This window comes from Hydractinia symbiolongicarpus, chromosome 13 (assembly GCF_029227915.1).
Source record: "Hydractinia symbiolongicarpus strain clone_291-10 chromosome 13, HSymV2.1, whole genome shotgun sequence".
NCBI classification, from domain to species: domain Eukaryota; kingdom Metazoa; phylum Cnidaria; class Hydrozoa; order Anthoathecata; family Hydractiniidae; genus Hydractinia; species Hydractinia symbiolongicarpus.
The window spans coordinates 24,291,381-24,312,770 of record NC_079887.1 but is presented as its reverse complement, the minus strand read 5'-3'; the positions used below and the strand labels follow the sequence as shown (position 1 = coordinate 24,312,770).

General features: G+C 34.2%; 2 protein-coding genes across 2 annotated transcripts; one reads left to right on the top strand and one right to left on the bottom strand.

Moving 5' to 3' along the window:
* Positions 1 to 1,727: 1,727 nt before the first annotated feature.
* LOC130624281 (coiled-coil domain-containing protein 157-like) lies at positions 1,728 to 8,473 on the bottom strand. The gene is made up of 8 exons (XM_057439858.1): positions 8,113 to 8,473; positions 7,526 to 7,712; positions 6,569 to 7,316; positions 5,876 to 6,066; positions 4,536 to 4,712; positions 3,501 to 3,845; positions 2,766 to 2,797; positions 1,728 to 2,340 (listed from the first exon to the last, which is right to left on the bottom strand). Exons 1-8 carry the CDS (start codon positions 8,355 to 8,357, stop codon positions 1,953 to 1,955), a joined length of 2,313 nt encoding a protein of 770 aa, XP_057295841.1. The 5' UTR covers positions 8,358 to 8,473; the 3' UTR covers positions 1,728 to 1,952.
* A 1,994-nt stretch (positions 8,474 to 10,467) lies between these two features.
* On the top strand, positions 10,468 to 20,700 carry LOC130624286 (arrestin domain-containing protein 3-like). The gene is made up of 5 exons (XM_057439864.1): positions 10,468 to 14,423; positions 18,076 to 18,460; positions 18,982 to 19,326; positions 19,843 to 20,040; positions 20,476 to 20,700. The coding sequence occupies exons 1-5, from the start codon at positions 14,352 to 14,354 to the stop codon at positions 20,610 to 20,612; spliced, it is 1,137 nt and encodes a 378-aa protein (XP_057295847.1). The 5' UTR covers positions 10,468 to 14,351; the 3' UTR covers positions 20,613 to 20,700.
* The last annotated feature ends 690 nt before the right edge of the window (positions 20,701 to 21,390 follow it).

Genomic DNA, 21,390 nt, shown 5'->3' with positions numbered 1-21,390 from the left:
CATTTGTTTCTTATATAACATACAGTTACAATGAAAAAAAAAGGATGTATTTATTATAGTGTATTAATAATCTTATCAAGTCTATTTCATATTCATGTACAAGTTCTTTTTCTTGCATCGACAGATTTTCATGACCATATTTTGGTTGTTCTATTAGCCATAGAAGCCCAGACTGCTAGCAATTGACATCGCGGTGCTCGACCCTTTCGAGGAGGTCCTCCTAGCCGAGAAAATATTGGATTGTGTGTTCAAACTGACAGGTTTTCTTGTTTAACTTTGCGAGAGAGCTTTTTTTATCGCTGGGTCAAAAAAATATCTGAACCAGCGGCGCTTTTTTTCTCTATTGCGCATGCACAAGCAAATCTCTCGGGCGATTTATTCGCAGCGGCGCAAAATGATGCTCTATAGAAATTCACCTGGGTAAAGTTGTTTACGAATTTTATAGAAAATTTTAAAAAAATTTATGAATTTTGTTCTTTTATTATTATATAGACTTAATTTCAAAAATACTCATAAAAAAGTTCTAGAATTTACTTTTTTATACATGAATGACTACCCTGAACATTTTTTTACCTGTTAACATGAACGTCACAGAAAGTCATATTTTTACTTTAGGAGATAACAGATAATTCTGGTGGCTGTGGCGCGATGTTTGCCGTCATTATAGTTTCGAAAGAATTCGACGGTAAACCCTTGTTAAAAAGACATCGGTTAGTGAATGAAATTTTAAAAGACGTCTTACCTGACATCCACGCGTTTGAAATGAAGACGTGGACTGAAGAGCAATGGCAGAAGCAAAAAAACAAGTAACGTCATCGATTAGCCGACTCGCTAACGTCATTGATGAGATGTAGGTTCCTCAATAAAAAAAACACGAAAAAACTTCAACTATATCCAATTAAAACAAAGTTTTGAAAATAAAATCCTCAAAATTGTACGATATCCGTAAACTTCTGCATGCAAGTTTTGGGACCTAATAAAGGGATCAGCGAATAAACAGATTTTTTCGTGCATTGGGTCTCCTAGTATCAAAACGTATTTTTATGAATGAGCACTTTCAACTACTGCTTGACGCCCTTTTTTGAGCTCGTCATCAAAACTTTCGTTTTCAATATGCCACCTGCTCTACAATTTCCTATATATTTTTTATATTTTACCCACCTAATGTCGCACTTTTAACAAAAATAAACCTGTACAGAAAGAGATTTAGCTTGTAAATTTTTAATATCCTTGTCTTCTATCCACCCTCATGTACTTGACTACTGTAAATTTTTTTGCGAATATTAATTTTAGCGAATCTTATCCATTATCGAGAAAACTTATCTGCACCAAAATTCCCTTACGAGTCATTTCCGTAAATAAATTTTTGCGAAGTTTCTAGAAATGACGTAGACGCTAAAATTAACTTTACGGAATTTTTTTTTAAAAAGGATGTTTTTCGTTTTTTCTTCTCGAGTTTTTTTGGTGAACTTTCTTTTTTTTTTGTAGCTAATTTGTGATATAAGCTAGTTCAATAAAAGGTTACCTTATCTCAAAAAATAGGCCTAAAATAAGGACCTCGCAAAAATTAAGTTTGAACAAAAGTAAGTTTCTCACAAGATGGATTCTTTTATGACAGAAAAGGGATGAGACTTGATCACCAAGGGACGGTTTTACTTGGAAGGCGAAGTTTAATGGGGAGGTGCGGCTTATTTGATCATTTAAGGATACGTATAGCAACAAACATATCAAGTGTTTCGAGACTTTAATAATTTAAAATTAAAATATATATATACAAGTTGCTATTTATATATTATCTAGTACTCGCTTGAATTTTTTCGAGTAATTAACACACAGAGGTGAATCATTTATATTCGGGCACTTTAAACTTTCTAGGGAAGGAGGTAAAATTCTATTTGTCTTGTTCAAGCCGTTAAAACGCATTTTTTTTTCTCGCGTGATTAGATTCTTAGTCATACCCGCCCATAGCAAAACGTCTTATGAATATCCAAGTCTCTTTTGGACAGGTAAGTTTTGTCACAATCAGGACATGTAACCGAGGCTGTTTTAAGATGTGTATTTTGTTCAGTCCAAGCTCCTTTTGAGTCAGTATTCGTTGTCCAATCAAATTTCGTTATTTTTGTTTTATCTTTCAATCGATCTAAGTTAGCCAATCGAGCACCGATATCAAAAGCTTCCTTTTTATTGTTTTTACCACCACTCCACGTTCTCGTAGGTTTACTTGACGAGCGTGGTTCAGAAGGAGGTTTCGGTGTGACCGACTGATCTTGTAAGAGACGAACTGGTGCGGAATGATGGCGGTCGTTGTAACGACCAAATGATGAAATATCTTCGCCAACACTAAAAAAGTGTAAAGTTTACACTAATCTCACGTGAAGTATTCACTTCGATTATATTTTCGCGTAGGGCGGAAAAGAAAATATTTTACACAGTGCGAAATAAGTTAAATTCGCGCGATTTAAGTCTGCTTTTCATAGACTTTTTTATATCTTGCGTCGAGAATATACTTCAAGGTGCACGAAAATTATACCCTATTAAATTTTTTTGCCCAAAATAAAAAACTCTAAAGCAACATCCAAGAATGTATTTTTTGTAGGTTTCCTTATTAATTAAGCGAACGAAAATGTAGCGAAAACATCAAAATATATCGCGCGAAAATGAAAACTCTTGTGCAAATAAGATAAATGTAAAACATCGCGCGCGATTTTTATCATAATAATTCCAACCACGGAAAAATTACATTTCAATAAAAACTTATCACTAACCTGTTTTTATATGATGCAACTTTCTCGGGAAACTGAAACGCAAATACAAGATTTACCATACATAAAATTAACTACCTAATATCGACACAAAATGCTGCCGAAAATGGATAAGATGGCCCTGTTTTTACCTGCAAAAAGAACAGTCACAAAACTAAGGCTAGAGTTACACAGCGCCAAGTTCAGACAATGTAGTAATGGTAATTCAAGCTTTAAATGACTGGAAAATATACATCATCAAGGCTGATTAACATGCTTACTTTAGGGGAGAAATCTTTCGCGAATGGGAAAATTCACAACATTTTAGCATTTCGCGAACATAAAATTTTTGCGAATCAATTTTTCTAAGTTACAAGGAAACTGGTTAATCGTGGTCTTGTTAAGACATCTTTTGAGATCAGTAAAGTTATAAATACAACGTATATCAACTTATATAAGATATTTTTTTCTGGTTACATTCGCGAATTGAAAAAAATTAACTATTTCATACATAAACCTTTGCGAACGAGCCACGTCAGACGTTTTCGTGAACATAAACTTTCGCGAATTAGCTGAAATTTCTGTTCGCGAAAGTTTCTTCCCCTCACACACTATGCTTAAAAAATTCTTTAATCTGAGCGTGAATACGCTTACAAGTTTTTTCTTAGTGAACAATACGCATAGTGAACCAGTCCGTGGAAAAAAATTACAGTTAAGAAACCTTAACAAATTCCACTTAAACAGCTATGTGCGACTTACATTCTCTTTCGTCGAGTTTTCTCTCTCCAATTTCAAAAGGGTATTTCTCAAAGAATTGTTCTGTTCCTCTAAGATGGAGATTCTAATGTTGTTCGTCTGCACCTGCCTCTCCATGTCTTTCACCACATCTTCATTTTCATCTTTAAGAGGCTGAATGCGTTGCGTTAAAGTTGTGTACTCCTCCTCAGCTGTTTTATATTTTGGACCAATCACTGGATAACTAACCAACAACTTCAACTGATTGGTTAATTCTGTCAATTCTTTATCATGTGATGGATTTTTTGTTATACTGTGAAAACCATTTTCTCGATCACGCGATTTGTGAACGTATTCTTTGTTGATTCTCTGTTAAAAGAAACAAGATGCAGGCGCTGGATAAACTATCTCACTATTAAAAATGCATAACTATGAAACATCGACAATGCGACCCAATTCTACAATTTCTGCTAACAAAAAATACAGCCTATCATTCATGGTTAAAAGTCGCGCAATTAAAACGTATACGGTCTTAAACGACATTTAGTTGACAAAAATTACCATTTTGATGTCACCATCATGTTCAGCATAGTTTTTTTGTTAACCATGCCAAATTTTGTCAAAAATTAAGTAGTTTCAATTTTGGACCAATTTTGGCCTAAAATGACATTTAGTTACAAAAAAACAAAAAAAAACGAGTAACGAGCAACAACCACAAAGACAACGACGACAACAACGGGAACAACGACAACAATGAAAACAACGACAACAACAACAAAACCAATGAAGACAACAACAATGTCGACAACAATGACGACAACAACGACGACAACAACGACAACAATAACCATAACAACAATGGTAACAACAACCACAAAAACAGCAACAACAATTAACAACAACAACAACGACAACAAAAACCACGACGACAACAACAACAACAACCCCGACGACGACAACGACAACTACAACAACAACAACTACGACAACAACAACAACAACGACAACAATAACAACGACGACAACACAGCACTAGCACTTTCTTTACAGTATACCAACCTTCAAATTTTCCAAGTTTAAAAGCAGGTTATTTTTCTCTTCTTCCAATTTTTTATTGCTTTGAAGCAAATTGTTTTTCTCCTTCTGAGCAGTTGAAAGGTCATCTCTTAAATCTTCACACGTTTCATCCAGTTGTTCAAGACGAGACAACAAAGTGGCCTGCTTTGTTTGAAGGCTCTAGAACAAACGATGAAATGAAAAGATAGCAGTGAATTCATAGTGTAACCTCCCCAAATCCCTTTTAAAAATGGCAGGATTCAGGAACAGGCAAGTGAATGCAGGCAATAGTTTCATGAAAAGTCACAGGCGTGTGACAAAAAATTAAACTATTTAAAGGCCCAAGAGATATGTGGTTTATTTACGGGAGGGGCGGGGGTTTACTTGAGTAAGGGAAGGGGGCGTTTATTGCTTGTTTTGTTTCTATAAAAACATTTAAATTTGCGAACTTTTATTACGAAAATGCTAAACCCCAACATTTTGAAAAATATTTTGGTTTTTTTGCTTAATTTTGTACATTTCATCAATAGATTATAACAGATAGACGACAGACTTTGGAATTTTTCTGTGTTCAATCCTCAACCATTCAGTTTTCTCTAATAGAAGAGATATATTCTTTAAGCGTAAGATTTCCGCCATTTGAGAAGTTTTGAGATACTGCAATGATTTTAATGTGGTTATTAGATTGATTTGTACCAAATATAGCGAAAAATCAAACTAATTTCAATCTTGTCCACCTTTTAAATAAGAAAAATTTACCCATAAGAAATTTTGGACCCATGTACTTTGAACCCTAAAATGTTTAGGATTTTTTTGAAAATGTCGAAATGATCAACCAATTTTTTAATCACCAATTTTTTTACAGCTATGTAAACTAAAAAGGTTCTTGTTTAAAGTTATAACCAATGAAGAAATAAAAATCGTGTAGAATTAAATTCAGAAGATTTAATTCATTGTAAGGTCCATATGCGGTCATATGACATACTTATTAATTTATTAAAACACGTAAACACATCGAACAATAGTAGAATTTTTCGTTATTTTGGAGTTTCTTCTCTGAGTTTCTTCTACATTTTCTTCGGTTTTAAAGGTTCAACTAAAACTGTTCCATATTCAGTTGCACTTTTTTATAAAAATAACAAAATTCTAACCAGGCTGGTTATTATTTCAATTTTTCTATTGTTGTAAACAATAGTCTGATATTCTTTTAAAGTATATTCTTATAAAACAAAAAGCGTGAATTTAATTTTCTGATGATTAATTACCGAAATTTTATCCATATTCACGAAAATTGCACGAAAATTTTTAAAAAAAAACACCACCATGCAAACACAACAACAAACCTGGTCATGCTTCAAAACAACTTTATTCTCAGCTTTTAGTTTGTCGCGTTCCACACTAACATCTGTCAACTTCTGTTCCGTCTCTTTCTTCTGTGCTTGCAGTGTTGAGATTTCGTTGCAAGCATCAGTTAGTTTTTCTTTTTCTTTTATCTCACTTTCCAGCTGTGTTGTTAAACTCTTCATACCTTGTTCTAAAATAAACAGAAAAGCTTTTTAAAAATTAAAAGTATAGTTACAAGTAGACGGCATAAACATGACACAATGCGGAATAAAGAAATTATTTTTTGGGGGAGAGGGGGTATTATTGTAAATTGGTTTGCAAAATATTTTTCGCAGGGTTTATTTTTAGGAATGTGAGCAAACTCACATTGGTCAACAAAATTTAACCTGTACTATTTATTTTTAATCCAGGATTTATTCTTGTCTCAGAGGAAAATACACAGTATAACTATTTTATTTTCGCTACAGGTTCTTCTTATCAGAAACATATTATTTTAGGTCACTTTAACAGCTTACTCGAAAAACATTAAAAAAACAAAAGATAAATTAACAGCACTCTTGCTAAAAAACAATTTTAAAGGGGGTTGAAACAAGGGGCAGGCTATATAAAATTTTTAAAAAGTCTGTACCAAAAAAGTATGTCTCTAAAAAAAAAAGTTATGCACTCATATATTTACATCGAGCAAAACTCACCTAACGCTGCTATGTTTTTTTCATACTTCAATATATTTCCTGTTGCTTCTTCCAGTGATTTTTTTAGGTTTGAATTTTCAAACTCCAGTTTTATATTACTGCTTTGTAACTCGCTAAGCTTACTTTCTTGTCTGTCTAATTCTTTTTTAGTCCTTTCATTTTTTTCTTTTAAGGAACAACATTCCTTTTGGCTATCGTTATACAACGCCTCCATCTTATCTCTTTCTATTGACGTCTTATTAAAATCGTCTTGAAGTTTCGAACAAGAGGAATTTGATGATTTAAGTTCCTCTTTTAAAGGGTTAATTTGTTTATGTAAACTATCTAAGTAATTGTTTATTTTTTTTAAATCTCTTTCTTGCTCATGTGCCCACCTTGCCACATCACTAGCAGTCATTTGAGTGTCCCTCATCAGCTTGTGTTGTTTGGAGAGAGAAGAAGGTAGACCTTGTGTTTCACAGATGTTTATAATTTCAGTCCCTACTGTCAAAAGGTTACTTTGCATACTACAACATGCTTCACAAGGAACAAAAGCAGTTTCAAACGTTTGTGTTGATGAAGATTTACTAGGAACAGGAATACAATTATTCGATTCTTCTTCTATGTTAACTGTCTTCTCTATCATTTCCATCTTTCCATTTTCTTTTTCTTTTTCGTTCTTCGTTTTCCTTTTGAAACTAACGTTTTCAATTTTCATCTCTAAGAATACATTCTCCATATCCATCAAAGACTGATTGTACTCTGAAAGCTAAGAGGAAAGATATTGATAGCTAACTTTTCCATGCATGTAAAAAAATGATAAACAAGTCCATTTTTTACAAGAGTTCTATATTCAATATGCTTAAAAATAGAAAGCCTAATTTAAAGTATTAAAAGATTCACTTGCACGGGTTCATGTTCAAGTTAGGCTTGCTGGACTATTCACAACGGATTTCAAACCCCTTCAAACACACTAACCTGTTTTTCTAAGTTTTCATATGAGTACTGGATTTGCGAGACTTTGTTCCAAAATATTTTGGATATTAACCCTACTGACATAGTTGATGTGACGGTTCTACTTTGTGGTCTTGAAGCATTTTGTTCATCTTTAGTGATAAAAACCATATCAAACAATTGGGAAGCTGCTTGTAATATTAAACAGAACCTATATAACGGAAATAATACTGAAGTTTCTTTTCCTGCATTGAACTTACTGCACATCGTGCTTAGATTTAAAAAAATATATAAACATTGCAGTAAATAAACAATAACAAAGGGTGAAATACCAGGTGAAGTAATAAAATGAAACCTGTCCTTACCATCATATCTATTAGACAACCACCTATTTAACCTAGGCACAATTTATGCTTTTTTCAGTACTTTGTTAATGCAATTAACAGCCAATTTTCAATGCACAAAATATAAAATTACTTTTATATGGCCAAGTTCCTAACACATACTTCATGCAAATGCAATAAAACACCATAATAAAATTTTTAACAATAAGAGCAAATAAAAGGCAGTGACGTTACTATAATCATTTGTAAATTCTGTATGGTACAAACCTGTCAATAACCAGCTCAAACAAAATGATATGTGACAGTTTGTTTGAATCTTCATCGTTGCAGTATGAGTAATCCTCCAAAAGCTCTGCAACATCAAGATCAATAGCTATCTTGCAAGGAAATTTCCATGATGCAAATTGGAAACGGCCAGTCTTTTTCACAATGCTATTGATTGTTTCTTGCATACTTGAAACATCCTTGCTCAAACTATCTAAACAGTTTCTGCTTCCCAAAAGATGAGCCATTTTAAATAAACACTATAAAAAGAGAAGAGTAATATTGTATACTGAACAAACAAACTGAAATAATATCTTCAATAAGAGTAATATTGTTCAAATTTTTGTTTAAGTGTGCAGCTTTTACTGTACTTGGTCATAATTTTTTTTTTGCATTTCTCTTTCTTGTGTGAGTTTAATTAATATGAAAAACAAAATGTTACTTGCATAATAAGAATGCCCTGGTCGCTTAATAGCATAAATAAAAATACTATCTACACAAAGATAAGTCATGATAAATAAATCCTACTTCTGAATACAGAGGTCATTAGGGTAAGCTAGTGTGTGGTTAGCATTATATACAGTGTGTGGCGTTGTGGGTTAATTTTCAGCTTCGGCAACCACATATCAAGTCCTGCTTACTGCACGAGGCTGCTGACGTGCCAAAAATATAAGGGGGAGCTTGGATGATTTTTTGAATAAAATTTGTGCTTTTTGATATAAACTCCCCAGCTAACCTGAATTATTCCCAAGCTCGTTCTTTTCGTTGACTTGGCCAAAAAACAACAATCGTATAAGTGTTGTATGAATTGTGTGACTTATTAACTATAGCTATATATATTTATTGAGCAAATTGTGTCTAATAAAGGCTTTTTGAGAACACTATGCCAACAAACTTTCCCAAGAAAGTTTGTTTGTAATAACATCACAATAATATGTTTTTCATTACTGTTATGCGCAGGACTTTTAAGATATAACACTCAATATCTTGCTGTTGATAAACCATTAATGAACACCCGTCACTAGGAAAGGCGTGTTTAGACCACGCAATTCTTGTTTTGATAGACAAATGTTGAAATAAACTTTGTTTTTCTGACTGAGTAAGTTCCTGTAAAGTTGTAACATAAAACACTGGTGCTTTACTACATTTAAAAAGACTGTGCTTTGTTTTAAACAAAAAAACAAAAGTGAAAGCTCTGCGACAACTCATTAAATATGTTAGTTTAATACACGTTGTTTTAAACCCTGGACGTGATTTAACATGAAACAAAACAAATAAAATGTCTTATTTAAGTAAACATCGCGTGAACATTTATTCTTCACCTGTTTTAAGTGTGCGAGATACAATTTTTGCCCATACCTGTTTTTTACGCAGTAACTTCGCGCTAAAAAATTGGGAGATCCGTCCTTGTTTCAAAGGTTTTTGACTCCTCAACCGTTATTTGCGACCAGTGTCTTAATCATCTTTTTTATCCATTAAATAATGGAAGATTCATATCTGTTGTAACAAGTTTAAGGGAAGGAATTGCGCCAAACTTGCCTGAAAAGCCCTCGTAATTTTTGTGCTGTTTTCTAGCAAGTCAACATCCTCTTGCCTTATTGCCTGGCAATATTCTAACGCTGCACACAGTAGCATTCTTTTAATTTCACCATACTGTATACACTACTTGTACTGTATTGTACTTTATAATAAGAGTTCAAAATAGGTTAAACATTCTTAGTAGAGAACCACTACACACACATAGGAGCCATATGATAAAAACACTACAACTGCATAATATACACGCATATCATCTACATAAACTACTAGCTGTCTATGTGTGTCATTTAGCACACAGTGTCAGAAAAAAATCATTATTAAATATGTCATACTATACAAGTCAGGCGTCCCCTGTGTAAATAAAACATCCCAAACATTACAAAACCCGTCAATGGCTTTTTAGGTTGGCATTACTCTGGTATTCTTTTTTTCCAGATTTCCTCACAGCTTTCTGATTAATTGAACCATAAAGTAAGCACAGTTAAGCTTATTTTAACAAAAATAATAATAAAAAGCAAAAACCAAGTTAAATTAAGTGATACCACTCTACAGTACCAGGAGAATAAACAAAAACAAATCCCATGTCTTTTTTTGTTTTGTTTACGCAGTCGCCATCTACATTTTACAGCCATCTTTATTATTCCATGTGTAATTTGCAGAATCAGAAAAATTCGCAGAAGGCCAGTCCTTTCAGTTTCTGTTTTTATTGGCCATCAAAACATAAACAACGCCGTCCAGCCAGCTTGTGCCTGGAAAGTAAACAAACAAGAAAAGTCTAACAAAAGTAAGTACCCCTAATAATCCTACACTTCATAAGCAATATAGTTAACTATTTGTTAACCAAGGAAGTTTGAAATGAATTAGATATATAGATAGATGTCCATATTTTACATGGCTAGCCAGGCTCACAAAAATCGAGCCAGGGATATACCCTGTCTATTATTTCTAGAAGAGGCTATAAGTCAGATCAGGAGTCCTAGAGTATTTAATGCTCATTTTGAGCTGCACAGACCGAATATAGAATCGCCACCAAGGAAATTGAACCCTGCTTTCCCGCACAAAGTGCAAGAGTTATAACCGCTAAACTATGGCGCCTAAATTCAGCCGTGCTAGCACGTTAATTGACTCTGTCCCTTTTGGCCATTTGCTTTTTGTGTTTGTTTGTTGTTAACTTGTTGGATAGTAGCCTTGTGGTTATGGAGTTCGCCTCGTAATCACAAGGTCTGTGGTTCGGTCCGCAACGCGGACATGTTTAGCAAGTGTCTTTACTACAGCTATGGGTCAATCCATGCCATGTGAGGGAAATTGGGTAGGTAATGCCAGTGTATACTTAATGTATACATCCCGAACACAGGACCCACATTGATAACAGTGTTTCAAACACTGAAGTGGCTATATCCTGTATAAATATTCGGAATAATAATAATAAAGGGTAACTTTTGCATATTACCACACTTGCTCTGTGCATAGAAAGGTTGGGGCATTCAGAAGTACAGTCAGAAATTCAAATTAGGCTATAATGATGTAATTAGTCTACAATAGGCTATTTAGGCGATTTATTTCTCCTAATTAGGCTATAACATGGTTCTGTCTAGGCGCTTTTCTGTTGCATAATTGCAACAATTTTATTAGCTAAAAACATTCTATAAAACCTTCTTTTGATGGCTTAAATATATTTTTCTATATTATTTGCACTGTCAGAAAATATAGTGTTAAATTTGTTTTGATTTAAACCCCATGCACTGTGTTACGCCTCCTTTGTTTTACCATCACAGTTGCTTCTGAAAGAGGGCTAAATTTCCTGCGCTGTATCTATTCAACATGGGTGCACATAGCATAAATAGTCTATTCCAGGCCTGATAAGCCAATCCAAAGACTTTTAACGTATAATTTTTAGTCCCACAAAGCAGACTATACAAATTTTTTGTTAAAGATGACCTAACAAGCAACCAAACTACAAAAACAATTGTGCATTCGCACATGGTTGTCAAGATAATTGTGAAAGAAAGAAAGTGAATCTCCTAAATGAGAGATGATCTCCTAACTAGTCTATAGAAGGCTCCTAACTAAGCTACTATCTTAATTTGGCATGATAGTCTAATTTACGGTTCTCCCTGACTAAAGTACGTCTGCAAAATATTGACTATTTTTTGACCCCTTCTATCTTGTGGGTAAGTTCATTTTTGGCTTCCTCCACTGTACATACTTGAGATACCCTTCACTTTCACCCTTTTCCTTCAACCTCCAATTGTTAGTAGGAAAACTTTTTCCCAGTGCTAATTAGTCAGTCCTCATATACAACCCACTAATATAACTCATTTCTTGCCAAAAATCAGTGATTATTGTACATTGTTAACCGTCTGGATTTCTCAAGCGGGCAATACAGGTTTTTAGGCATTCTGATTGGCTTAACACTCTTGACCACAGGCGATGTTTTGTGGTACATCCTGGGGTAATCAGTTATTATTGTGTTAGTATTGGATAGCTATAAAAAATCGGTAAAAAAATGAAAATGAAAGGGAAAATACTTTACCGAAAGCAAACACCCACAAAATAAACACCACATTCCATGAAACTTTCAAGTTTGTACGCAATACTATTCATAGTATATTTTCCCCTTTTTTCAAAGTTATGTGCAGGACTTTTGAGATCAAAGAGCGCCATGGCTTAGTGGTTTTAACTCTTGCACTTTGTAAATGTGACCTGGGGTTCGGTTTCCCTTAGCAGGGATTCAATATGGGCAAGTGAATGTTACCATAGCTCTGATTAACCAAAGCCATATGAGGGAAATTGGCACACTGTGTGCACTGTTGATTGTTGCAGCGAGTTGTCTAATTGCTGACCCTAGTTGGGTCTGCATAGCACAAAATGAGCATCAAATACTCTAGGACTCCCAATCTAAGTCATGACCCCTCCTGGAAATAATAAACAGGGTATATTCCTCAATATTTTTTAGGGTACCAATGTAAAATATGCGCAATTGTCTATCTATCTAAGGTGATGTTTTACCGATGCAGTACAGCGCATGCTTGCACAGAAATCATTTTAAGCATACTGTTTTTTACTGGATCTTACACCTCGATAAATTTTCAGCATGCCTTCTATTTTAACTACTTGAAACTTCGTTATAATTTGCAGCATTAGAATGTATTAGAATATGTTAAATTAATGAAAGAATATGATTTGTCCCAAATAATAAAGTTAAAATAGGTTTTCTCATGTTTTCGGAATTGATATCAGAAAATACTTCAATCGTTATTATAAACTTCCTAACATTTGCAAAATTTGTACTAAATGTTATTAAATATTACATCTTCTTTTTACATTATTTTTTAAACCAAACAGACTTTTTCAAATATTTTTAACAAAAAGCATGCAAAGTAAACTTTATAATTATGAAGAGAAGTTGCTGGAATTAATAACAAATTCTCACTTCACTTTTTCGTGCATTAAGAATTAATAGAATTCAAAAAACTACCTTTTTTAACATGGATTAAGAAATTGTACGGATTGATCACAAAACTAGCATCCAAGGTGTGCAATGGGTCCTACACCTGTTGATTTTCTTAGTAAAAATCATGACATCTGGAATCATATAAGAACTAAATATTTTATTCCTTGTATGGACTGTTTTGGTTTTTTATTTAGCGTGGTATCATAAAAAGTAGCATGCGTTAACGGTCTACCCTTTTTTGCAAGCACTAATTTTTGGGAGTTCAAAGACTTAAAATTTCCTTAATTTAAATTCGTCCGGGATAACATTAAACGTAACCACCTCTATCATTCTATCGTTCCAGGGAAGAACTTAAATAAACAATTGACTAAAAAGAGAACAGTTTACAGGTAAAATAATAAAAAGAATTCCACCTGTACACGTTTTTATAAGGTTTTTCGGTTCACCCTGAACGTTAAAGGACATTAACTGAAAATTTACAAATCCAGATCCTTTGTCATATCTTTAAAATGCTTTTCAACAGAAACTCAGTCAATTGATCAATATTTTATTTTTTTTAATATTTCTCAAGTTAGAAACTGGAAGTACTGAACATACTATAGCCTCGATTTCATATTTATTTAATCGTATTTGCTATAAATAAAATATTGCATGTTTTATTTTCTGCACCTTTTTAAAACGATAATCATCATAATTTAAAAAACCAATGTGAACTTACTTCATTCTTTTCATAGATATTTCATGGAGATTAAAATACCTCCATGGATATATCCAGCATAACAACTTTGTTTTTTTGTTGTTATCAAATTGAGCATGATTTGAGACTCCGACAACTGCAATAATACATGTTAAGCCTTTGAAAACTGTGGCGTAGATAATATTTTGCATTTCGGAAGAAAAGGGCACTTCTTTCGTGGATTACCTATAGGGAACTCAATTTCTGAGAGAAATCGAGTTCCCTATAGCTATAGCCATCTTAAAAATAATACTTGGCTCCCTATTAATATTTCATAACGAGCATGTCGTTTCAAAGCATCCGTTCTTTCTTTGAAAAAATAAATGAGAACAAAAACTTATTTTAATGGTCTTCTTTTACTTTTGCATATTCTATGGGCTTTTCTAACTAGTTTTTGTTGTTTGTTTTTATAAAAATTGAACATAAAGAAAGGTGTAAAATTTGGGGCTGGCTCTTCTTGCGAATTCTATAATTTAAAATTGAATATTCATTTTTTGAAATTTTAAAAATTGAATGGCATTGCGAGCGTCACATGATGATTATTTTACAGAAGAAGAGCTCGACGAAGAAGATAGCCAAAGTCAGGTCAGTGCTTCTAATATATTCTCTTTTACCAATTTCTGTTTTAGATTTTCACTGGGTGCCTTTTATAATGGAGAAAAGACACAGAAAATTACTGTTAAAAAAGCGTTTAGCTTTCGTTGAAGATCTGGAAGCCAGTGACGTAACTGGTGCTCTTTTTCAAGAAGGTGTGATCACGGAAAACGACAAGGAACTTATTGAAGGACTGGGAACAAGACGTGAACGTGTGGAATATTTAATGGACTTGCTGCCAAGAAAGGGACCAACAGCTTTTGAGAAGTTCACAGAAATTCTTATAACGGCACTTCCATATGAACATCTTGGAAAGTTATTACAAACCAGTCAGAGCCCTTCGAAAGGTAAATTTTTTTATACAATCGGGAAATGTTGTTATTCAGAGCTCCGATAAATAAAACGGTGTTAGATTTTTTGTGTGCAATAAACTGTCAGTATCACTGAGGGGGGACACAAACCTTTGATAAGACTAACATCACGATTTTACGAACTAAATTTTGTCCCGTCTTAAAATATCTTTCAAACACTTCGTTATATAATATATAGCTGATAGATTAGTGACATTCGAAGTAATCGTTTGAAGAACTTTTCTATACCATAGCCGCAAATAAATACACTTCTCGCTAAATCTAATATCCAGGTATTTTAACCTTATAACAGCGATATTTCTATTTTCTTTGATTTGTCAGACTTTTTTTTTTAGTTAGCGAAGACTGTACAGACGCAGCGGTTGCCAGAAAAAGATTTTCTGATCTTATAGTCCGTCCGAGGAGCGCATCAAAGCGCGAACCGGATATGTTAAACTCTTACGTCATGTCATCAGTCCCTAGAGGTTGGTGTTTTATTATAAACAACATGCACTTTTTAACTATGTCAGATCGACTGGGTTCCAAAAGAGACGCACATAATTTACAGGCGTTATTTACTGCCCTTGGTTTTAAAGTTTGGCTCATTAACGACGTTGATACGGAAGACATTCGTGAGAAAGTGAAAGAATTGTCCAATAAGAACAGTCACACAGACAGTTTGGTTGTTTGCTTGTTAAGCCATGGTCTTGCTGGTAAGATATATGGCGTCGAAGGCGAACTTATATCGGTTTCGGAGATATTAGACATTCTTAGCACGGGACCTGTAGCCGTTGCGCTGAGGGGAAAGCCGAAATTATTTTTAATCCAAGCTTGCCGTACCGATGAGAAATCGTTTAAAAATAAAAAACAGACAGCGGTTGTACATAGTTCGGAAAGTATTAGCTTTCCAACCGCTGCGTATAAAAATGAAGGTTATAAGAAAGCCCCGGATGTAGTTCGTTCTGCGCATGCGTCATTTATCGAGCAAAACAATACACACTTGCAAAGTGATTTGCTGCTCGGTTATTCAACTTTTCCAAGCGAAGTATCATGGCGGAATGTGAATCACGGTTCGTATTTTATCGATTCAGTGATCGAGGTGTTTCGCGAATATGCATCTTCTGAAGATGTGTTTAGCATGCTGGTGAAAGTTAACGAGAAAGTTTTAGAGAGAGTTTCGAAGAGAGGGCAGGAACAAATACCCGCTCCTGTAGTAACTTTGACAAAGAAACTTTATCTCTTGCCCGTCTTGGGATAATTTAAATCAACAAATTCTCGTGGGAACTAAATTTCGCGAATTTAGCAATTTTACTGAAATACGCGAAATTAAATTATTGCAAAAAATTTTAAGATTGACCGTCCGCGAAAGTTTACAAAATCAGCCTTAGCTATTTTTTTTCTTTTGCAGTTGAGTTTCTGTTTAAAGTTGTGCCTGCTATATACAGCTTCTTCTAAAATATGGTTACATTGCTTCAAAAACATGCTTTCTTGTGTTAGGGTTGAAGTTAGATTAAAGTGTGTCAAGAGTCTGGTGTTTGGGAGAAAAAAGGGAAACCTAAAGACAGCGTTGTAAAAATATAATCCTTTAATCAAAAAAATAACTCCAGACTTCTCAAAAAACATTGAGATTTTTTGCGTAATCTTGGCGAACACAATTTATAACCAAACACTGTCTAAAGTAAATATATATGAACTCAAGATGAAAATTATTTTGTATGACCCATTTTTGGTCGTGTTAACTCGGGAGAGGCTATTTCTAGGAGTAATGTAAATCAAGACACTAGAGTATTTGCCATGTAGAGGTTCTGTTATAAGAGTTTAACCGTGATTTCATCTGTTCTTAAAAATATCTTTGCAGAGAGGTATCTGCTGTAAGTCAATAATTTCGTCAGGGGTTCTAAACATAAAAAAATACGGGGAAAGAAAACAAAAAGATTGAGACGTGGGTACATACTGAAATCTGTCACATAAAATACTGCGAAAATTTTTACCTTAAAAGTAGATGGTAGAAATTACCGCCATGTCTATTTCTTCACTAGTTTTGTCTTCACGACTAAAAAATAGGTTGGAACTCGATTATTTTGCTATGTTATTTTTCAAGTTGTTTCTCAACATTGGTATAATTAGTACTTATTATTATTTTTTTTTGAAATGCGCGAGAAAATCGGGTTGGGGGGGGGTAGAAATGGAAACAAAACATTCAAAAGGCGTCGCAGGCAAAGCAAACAAGTGTAACGAGATATTTTTAGATAATTTTAAAATTGTATTAATCTTTCAAAAATATACAAGATATTGTTTTAACTTTTGCAAGGCTGTGCTTTGTTTTAAACAAAAAAAAACAAAAGTGAAAGCTCTGCGACAACTCATTAAATATGTTTGTTTAATACACGTTGTTTCAAACCCTGGACGTGATTTAACGTGAAACAAAACAATTAAAATGCCTCATTTATTCTTGTATAAAAGAAGTAAACATCGCGTGAAAATTTATTCTTCGCCTGTTTTAAGTGCGCGAAATACAATTTTTTGCGCACACCTGCTTTTTACGCAGTAACTTTGCGCTAAAAAATTGGGAGATCCATCCTTGTTTCAAAGGTTTTTTGGCTCCTCAACGTTATTTGCGACCAGTGTCTTAATTATCTTTTTTATCCATTAAATAATGGAAGATTCATATCTGTTGTAACAAGTTTAAGGGAAGGAATTGCGAATTAAAATATTCTATAATAAGAAAATTGTTTCAAGCGCTTAAGGTATTTTCCCTGTTTTCTCTAAGGCTACGCATGCACAGAACCCCTTTATTACCTTGACACAAAGCGAAAACTCGCTCAATGTAAACAGGCCTTTATTTTTTAAATATTAACGCTAACATTCGCGTCATGAAATTTCGCCAATAGCGGGTTATGGTAGTTACACTAGAACCTGAAATAAGATTTCCAAACGCAATGAAATTTCCTTGTGTTTATTGAGTTTTCATACCCGGGGTTGTGGCAACTGCACTTGCGCCATAACTTTCTAAACATGAGCAACACCCTTTGTACACAAATTCTTTTTTCTTAAATTTTAGAAGTTTAATTTTCAAAAAGGAACTAAGTAGGAAAACATTGAGACAAGCGTTTAAATAGATCATAAAATAATATCGTTTTATATAGAGAGAAAAAATAAGGAAATTTGTGAGAGCTGTTGCGAAAAAAAATCTAATTCTGCGCGTAATAAATTTTACGATGCAAATTTGTCGAAAATAAATCTACGCTAAAAATTTCCTCCATACCACATGTTGTTCGTTATCCACATTTCAGGTGTCTGATGAAAGCATGGTTCCTTTAACGGAGTTTTCCATCTATCTTTCCGAAGAGCGAGTGTACCATCCTGGTGAAGAGTTGAGCGGGAAAGTTGTATTGGAGACGAAAGAAGAATTTGAACTAATTGGTTTGGAGTTAGAATTCACAGGTGAAGTATATACCTACTGGACAGAAGTGATAGCCAATGAGAAGAGAGAATTTCACGGACAAGATACTTTGTTCGCTGCGAAAAGATTGCTGTTCGGTGGTTACACACATGAACAAAAGGGGAGCATAGTTCATTCAAGTGGAAAATCGATATACGAATTTAAATACACATGTCCGGATATCTTACCAAGTTCATTCGAATCAAGTGAGGGATGCATACGCTATTGTATAACCGGTAGGAACCGTTGTTATAATTAACCTCGATCCCATGTTCTGTAGCTTTTTTATATTACGGGGTTTCATACCGCACAGGTCTGGACACTAGCGCAGAGCTTTAAGGACACATTTCGAACCCCTCACAGTGCATGAGGCATTTTCTAGGGAAAACATGGTGCTGCACACAGAATTGTCACTTTTCCTTTAACATTCAAACTTTTCAAACTTCAAATTTGATTTTATGCCTTAAATTTTTTTGTTTTTGTTGTTCCCACCAAAGTTTTGCACAAAGTAATCTGGCTTTCATTAAAGAATAAAAATAAAAAAAAATAAAACGCTCGTTGAATTTTTAACACTGAATGTTTTATTTACATACGTTTAAAGTACGTTGGTATTTTTACTGCAATGCACTTGATTTCACGGTTTCTTTTGAAATATGGAAACGAAACCTCCTAAAACCTCCTGGTGATCACCCGCCCGAAACAATCCCGGTCTTAGATTTCTTAATCTTTGTCTCCTTCGTCGAGCTTATTTTTTTAGCATACATAAATGCTAGCGATGATAGCAACGACCACGAGGTCAAAGTTATACTCACAATTCTTGACAACATCAGTACGGCTGATATCATATATCAACATGAACTTGGCGGAGAAGAGCAAAAGCAAGTTGGATGTTTTTGCTGTTGTGCTGGACTACTATCTTTTACTTCGACTATAAGTCATGGTGCGTATCTACCCGGTGAAAATATAAACGTCTTAGCAAAAGCGACAAATCAAACGTATCGCGACATGTCGGCTATTAAAGCGAAGATAGAACAAGTGGTAATCTACTTTGATAACAATGATCAACACCACGTGACCAGAAAGGTTGTTGTGAAAGTGGAGGGTATGTTTAGATATTTTTGTCGCTCTCTTTACAACCTCGGCTCCAGGGCTTTAATGTTTTTTCAAACCCTGACGAAACTTAAATACTAAAGTACTCCGGATGTAAGAAAAACCCTAATAATAATAATAATAATAATAATAATAATAATAATAATAATAAAAAACTTCCCAAAGTTACCATCGAGATTTGAAGTATAGGTTGCAACTTTTTAATCTTTTGTCTAGGACCTTTTTTTATGGAACTATTTTTACAGGTCGACGTCAAAGTTCGTTGAAAAACGTAAAAAGACCTCGGATCAAGTACTGGATGAATTCTTCTGTTTCGTGATATCTCCCTATGATATGATGATCTATTATATCTGCTGTAATAATACTAAAAATACACGAAATATGTACGAATGCTCAAGCTTGACTTAGGTTAGGCTTTTAAATTTAGACGACCTGAACAAAGCCTTACAAGTCCTAGGTACGAGGTTGTTTGACAGAACTTTTAATGTTGCTCTATTTTCAATAATAGGACCAAGTGTGGGTCGAAACCAGACTGTGAACTGGAAACCCACCATACAAATACCGTCCACAGCTCCATCTATATTCAACTGCCATCTTATTCACGTCAAGTATGTCCTACACGTGTATGTTGATATACCTTGGACTGTCGACCTTGATGTTACATGTCCGATCGTAGTCGGTACAACTCCATTTAACATATCACATGGTGAGTTTAAAGTCTATTTAAATGTTCTGTTTTGCAAAATACATTGTTTTACCGTCATGTTTGTTTTGGCGGTTGTTTGTGGTCACGTGTCTTTTGTAACTTGTATACTAGTCTCCAAATCACAGTCACAGTAACAGACTTTTAATTTCTTGTGTGACGTGACATAATTGACATGCTGCCCACATAGGTGTCGCTTGAGTCGCTGACACATCTTTGTTAAACACCATCTGATGCATGAAAACCATCTAATATAAAATGAGCATTCGCTCTCAAATACTGAGAAATAAGCACCCAGGGGCAGTATTTACGGTAAAACTTCATGTACAGTTCCCACAAAATATTTTCCATGTTTGATATGCAGTGATACTAACAAGAGAGCTTATTATCTCGTGCCAAATTTGTATGTAGTTATTTAAAACCCCATCATCTCCTTAGATTCCTCTTCTACATATCGGTCCGTACCTGGTGATGATTTCGTCCAAGTAATGGAAGAAGATCTACATATCCGATATACTGCCAATATGTTACGATATCGGCCACTATATCCATTTGTCGTCAGTCAACCTACGTAGCGGACGTTGTTTTTGAAAAGAGCAAAATGTTTTAGAAATAATCTACTTAAGTTTTTACGAGGAATTTTTATGTAAATCTCAATAATTCGATATTAAAAACAACAACTTTTTCTACAATTTCGGACGGGATTCATTGGAAAAGGGACCGAATTTCGAAGTTTTCGTCCCACAAACATTTAGGGACACGGTTTCTGTAAAAGACATACGCACCATAAACTTTTCAAGATTCGCTTGTTGATGATCGTAAACGAACTCAGGAGTTAGGAACTTAGGCCATTTAGTCAGTTTCAAATTCTTAGCCCATACTAATTCCTGCTGTCGTCAGCATGTCCCGTTTTCCCGAATTTTCGGTCATCTTGTTGATTGTTTCGAATTTCGATCATGGCATTGTCGACGTTCTTTAACTGGCTAGCACATAATGACACGGAAAATTTTGCAAAATGATTCTGTTTGGTCGTTTCAAGAAATAACCAAAAGTCAATGTTTTCCTACAATATTATGTCCAGGATTGTTATAGCCTAGTTAACTAAGATTTCTTCCAGGATATGAAAGTTCAGTTTTTCTCATACAAATCTTAGATACAAACGTATGTGTCAAATCAAATCCATAACATTCAAAACCACTATTAAAAACAAAATAAATTCTCAAAGCAAACCCCGAAATTAAAATCAAACAATGAGAACAAAGACAGCGTGGTCAAATCTTACCCTTTTAAATAGTACAAAAATTAATTATATTTGTTCGGATGAGTGACGCCATTCGCGTTTAAAACGAAGGA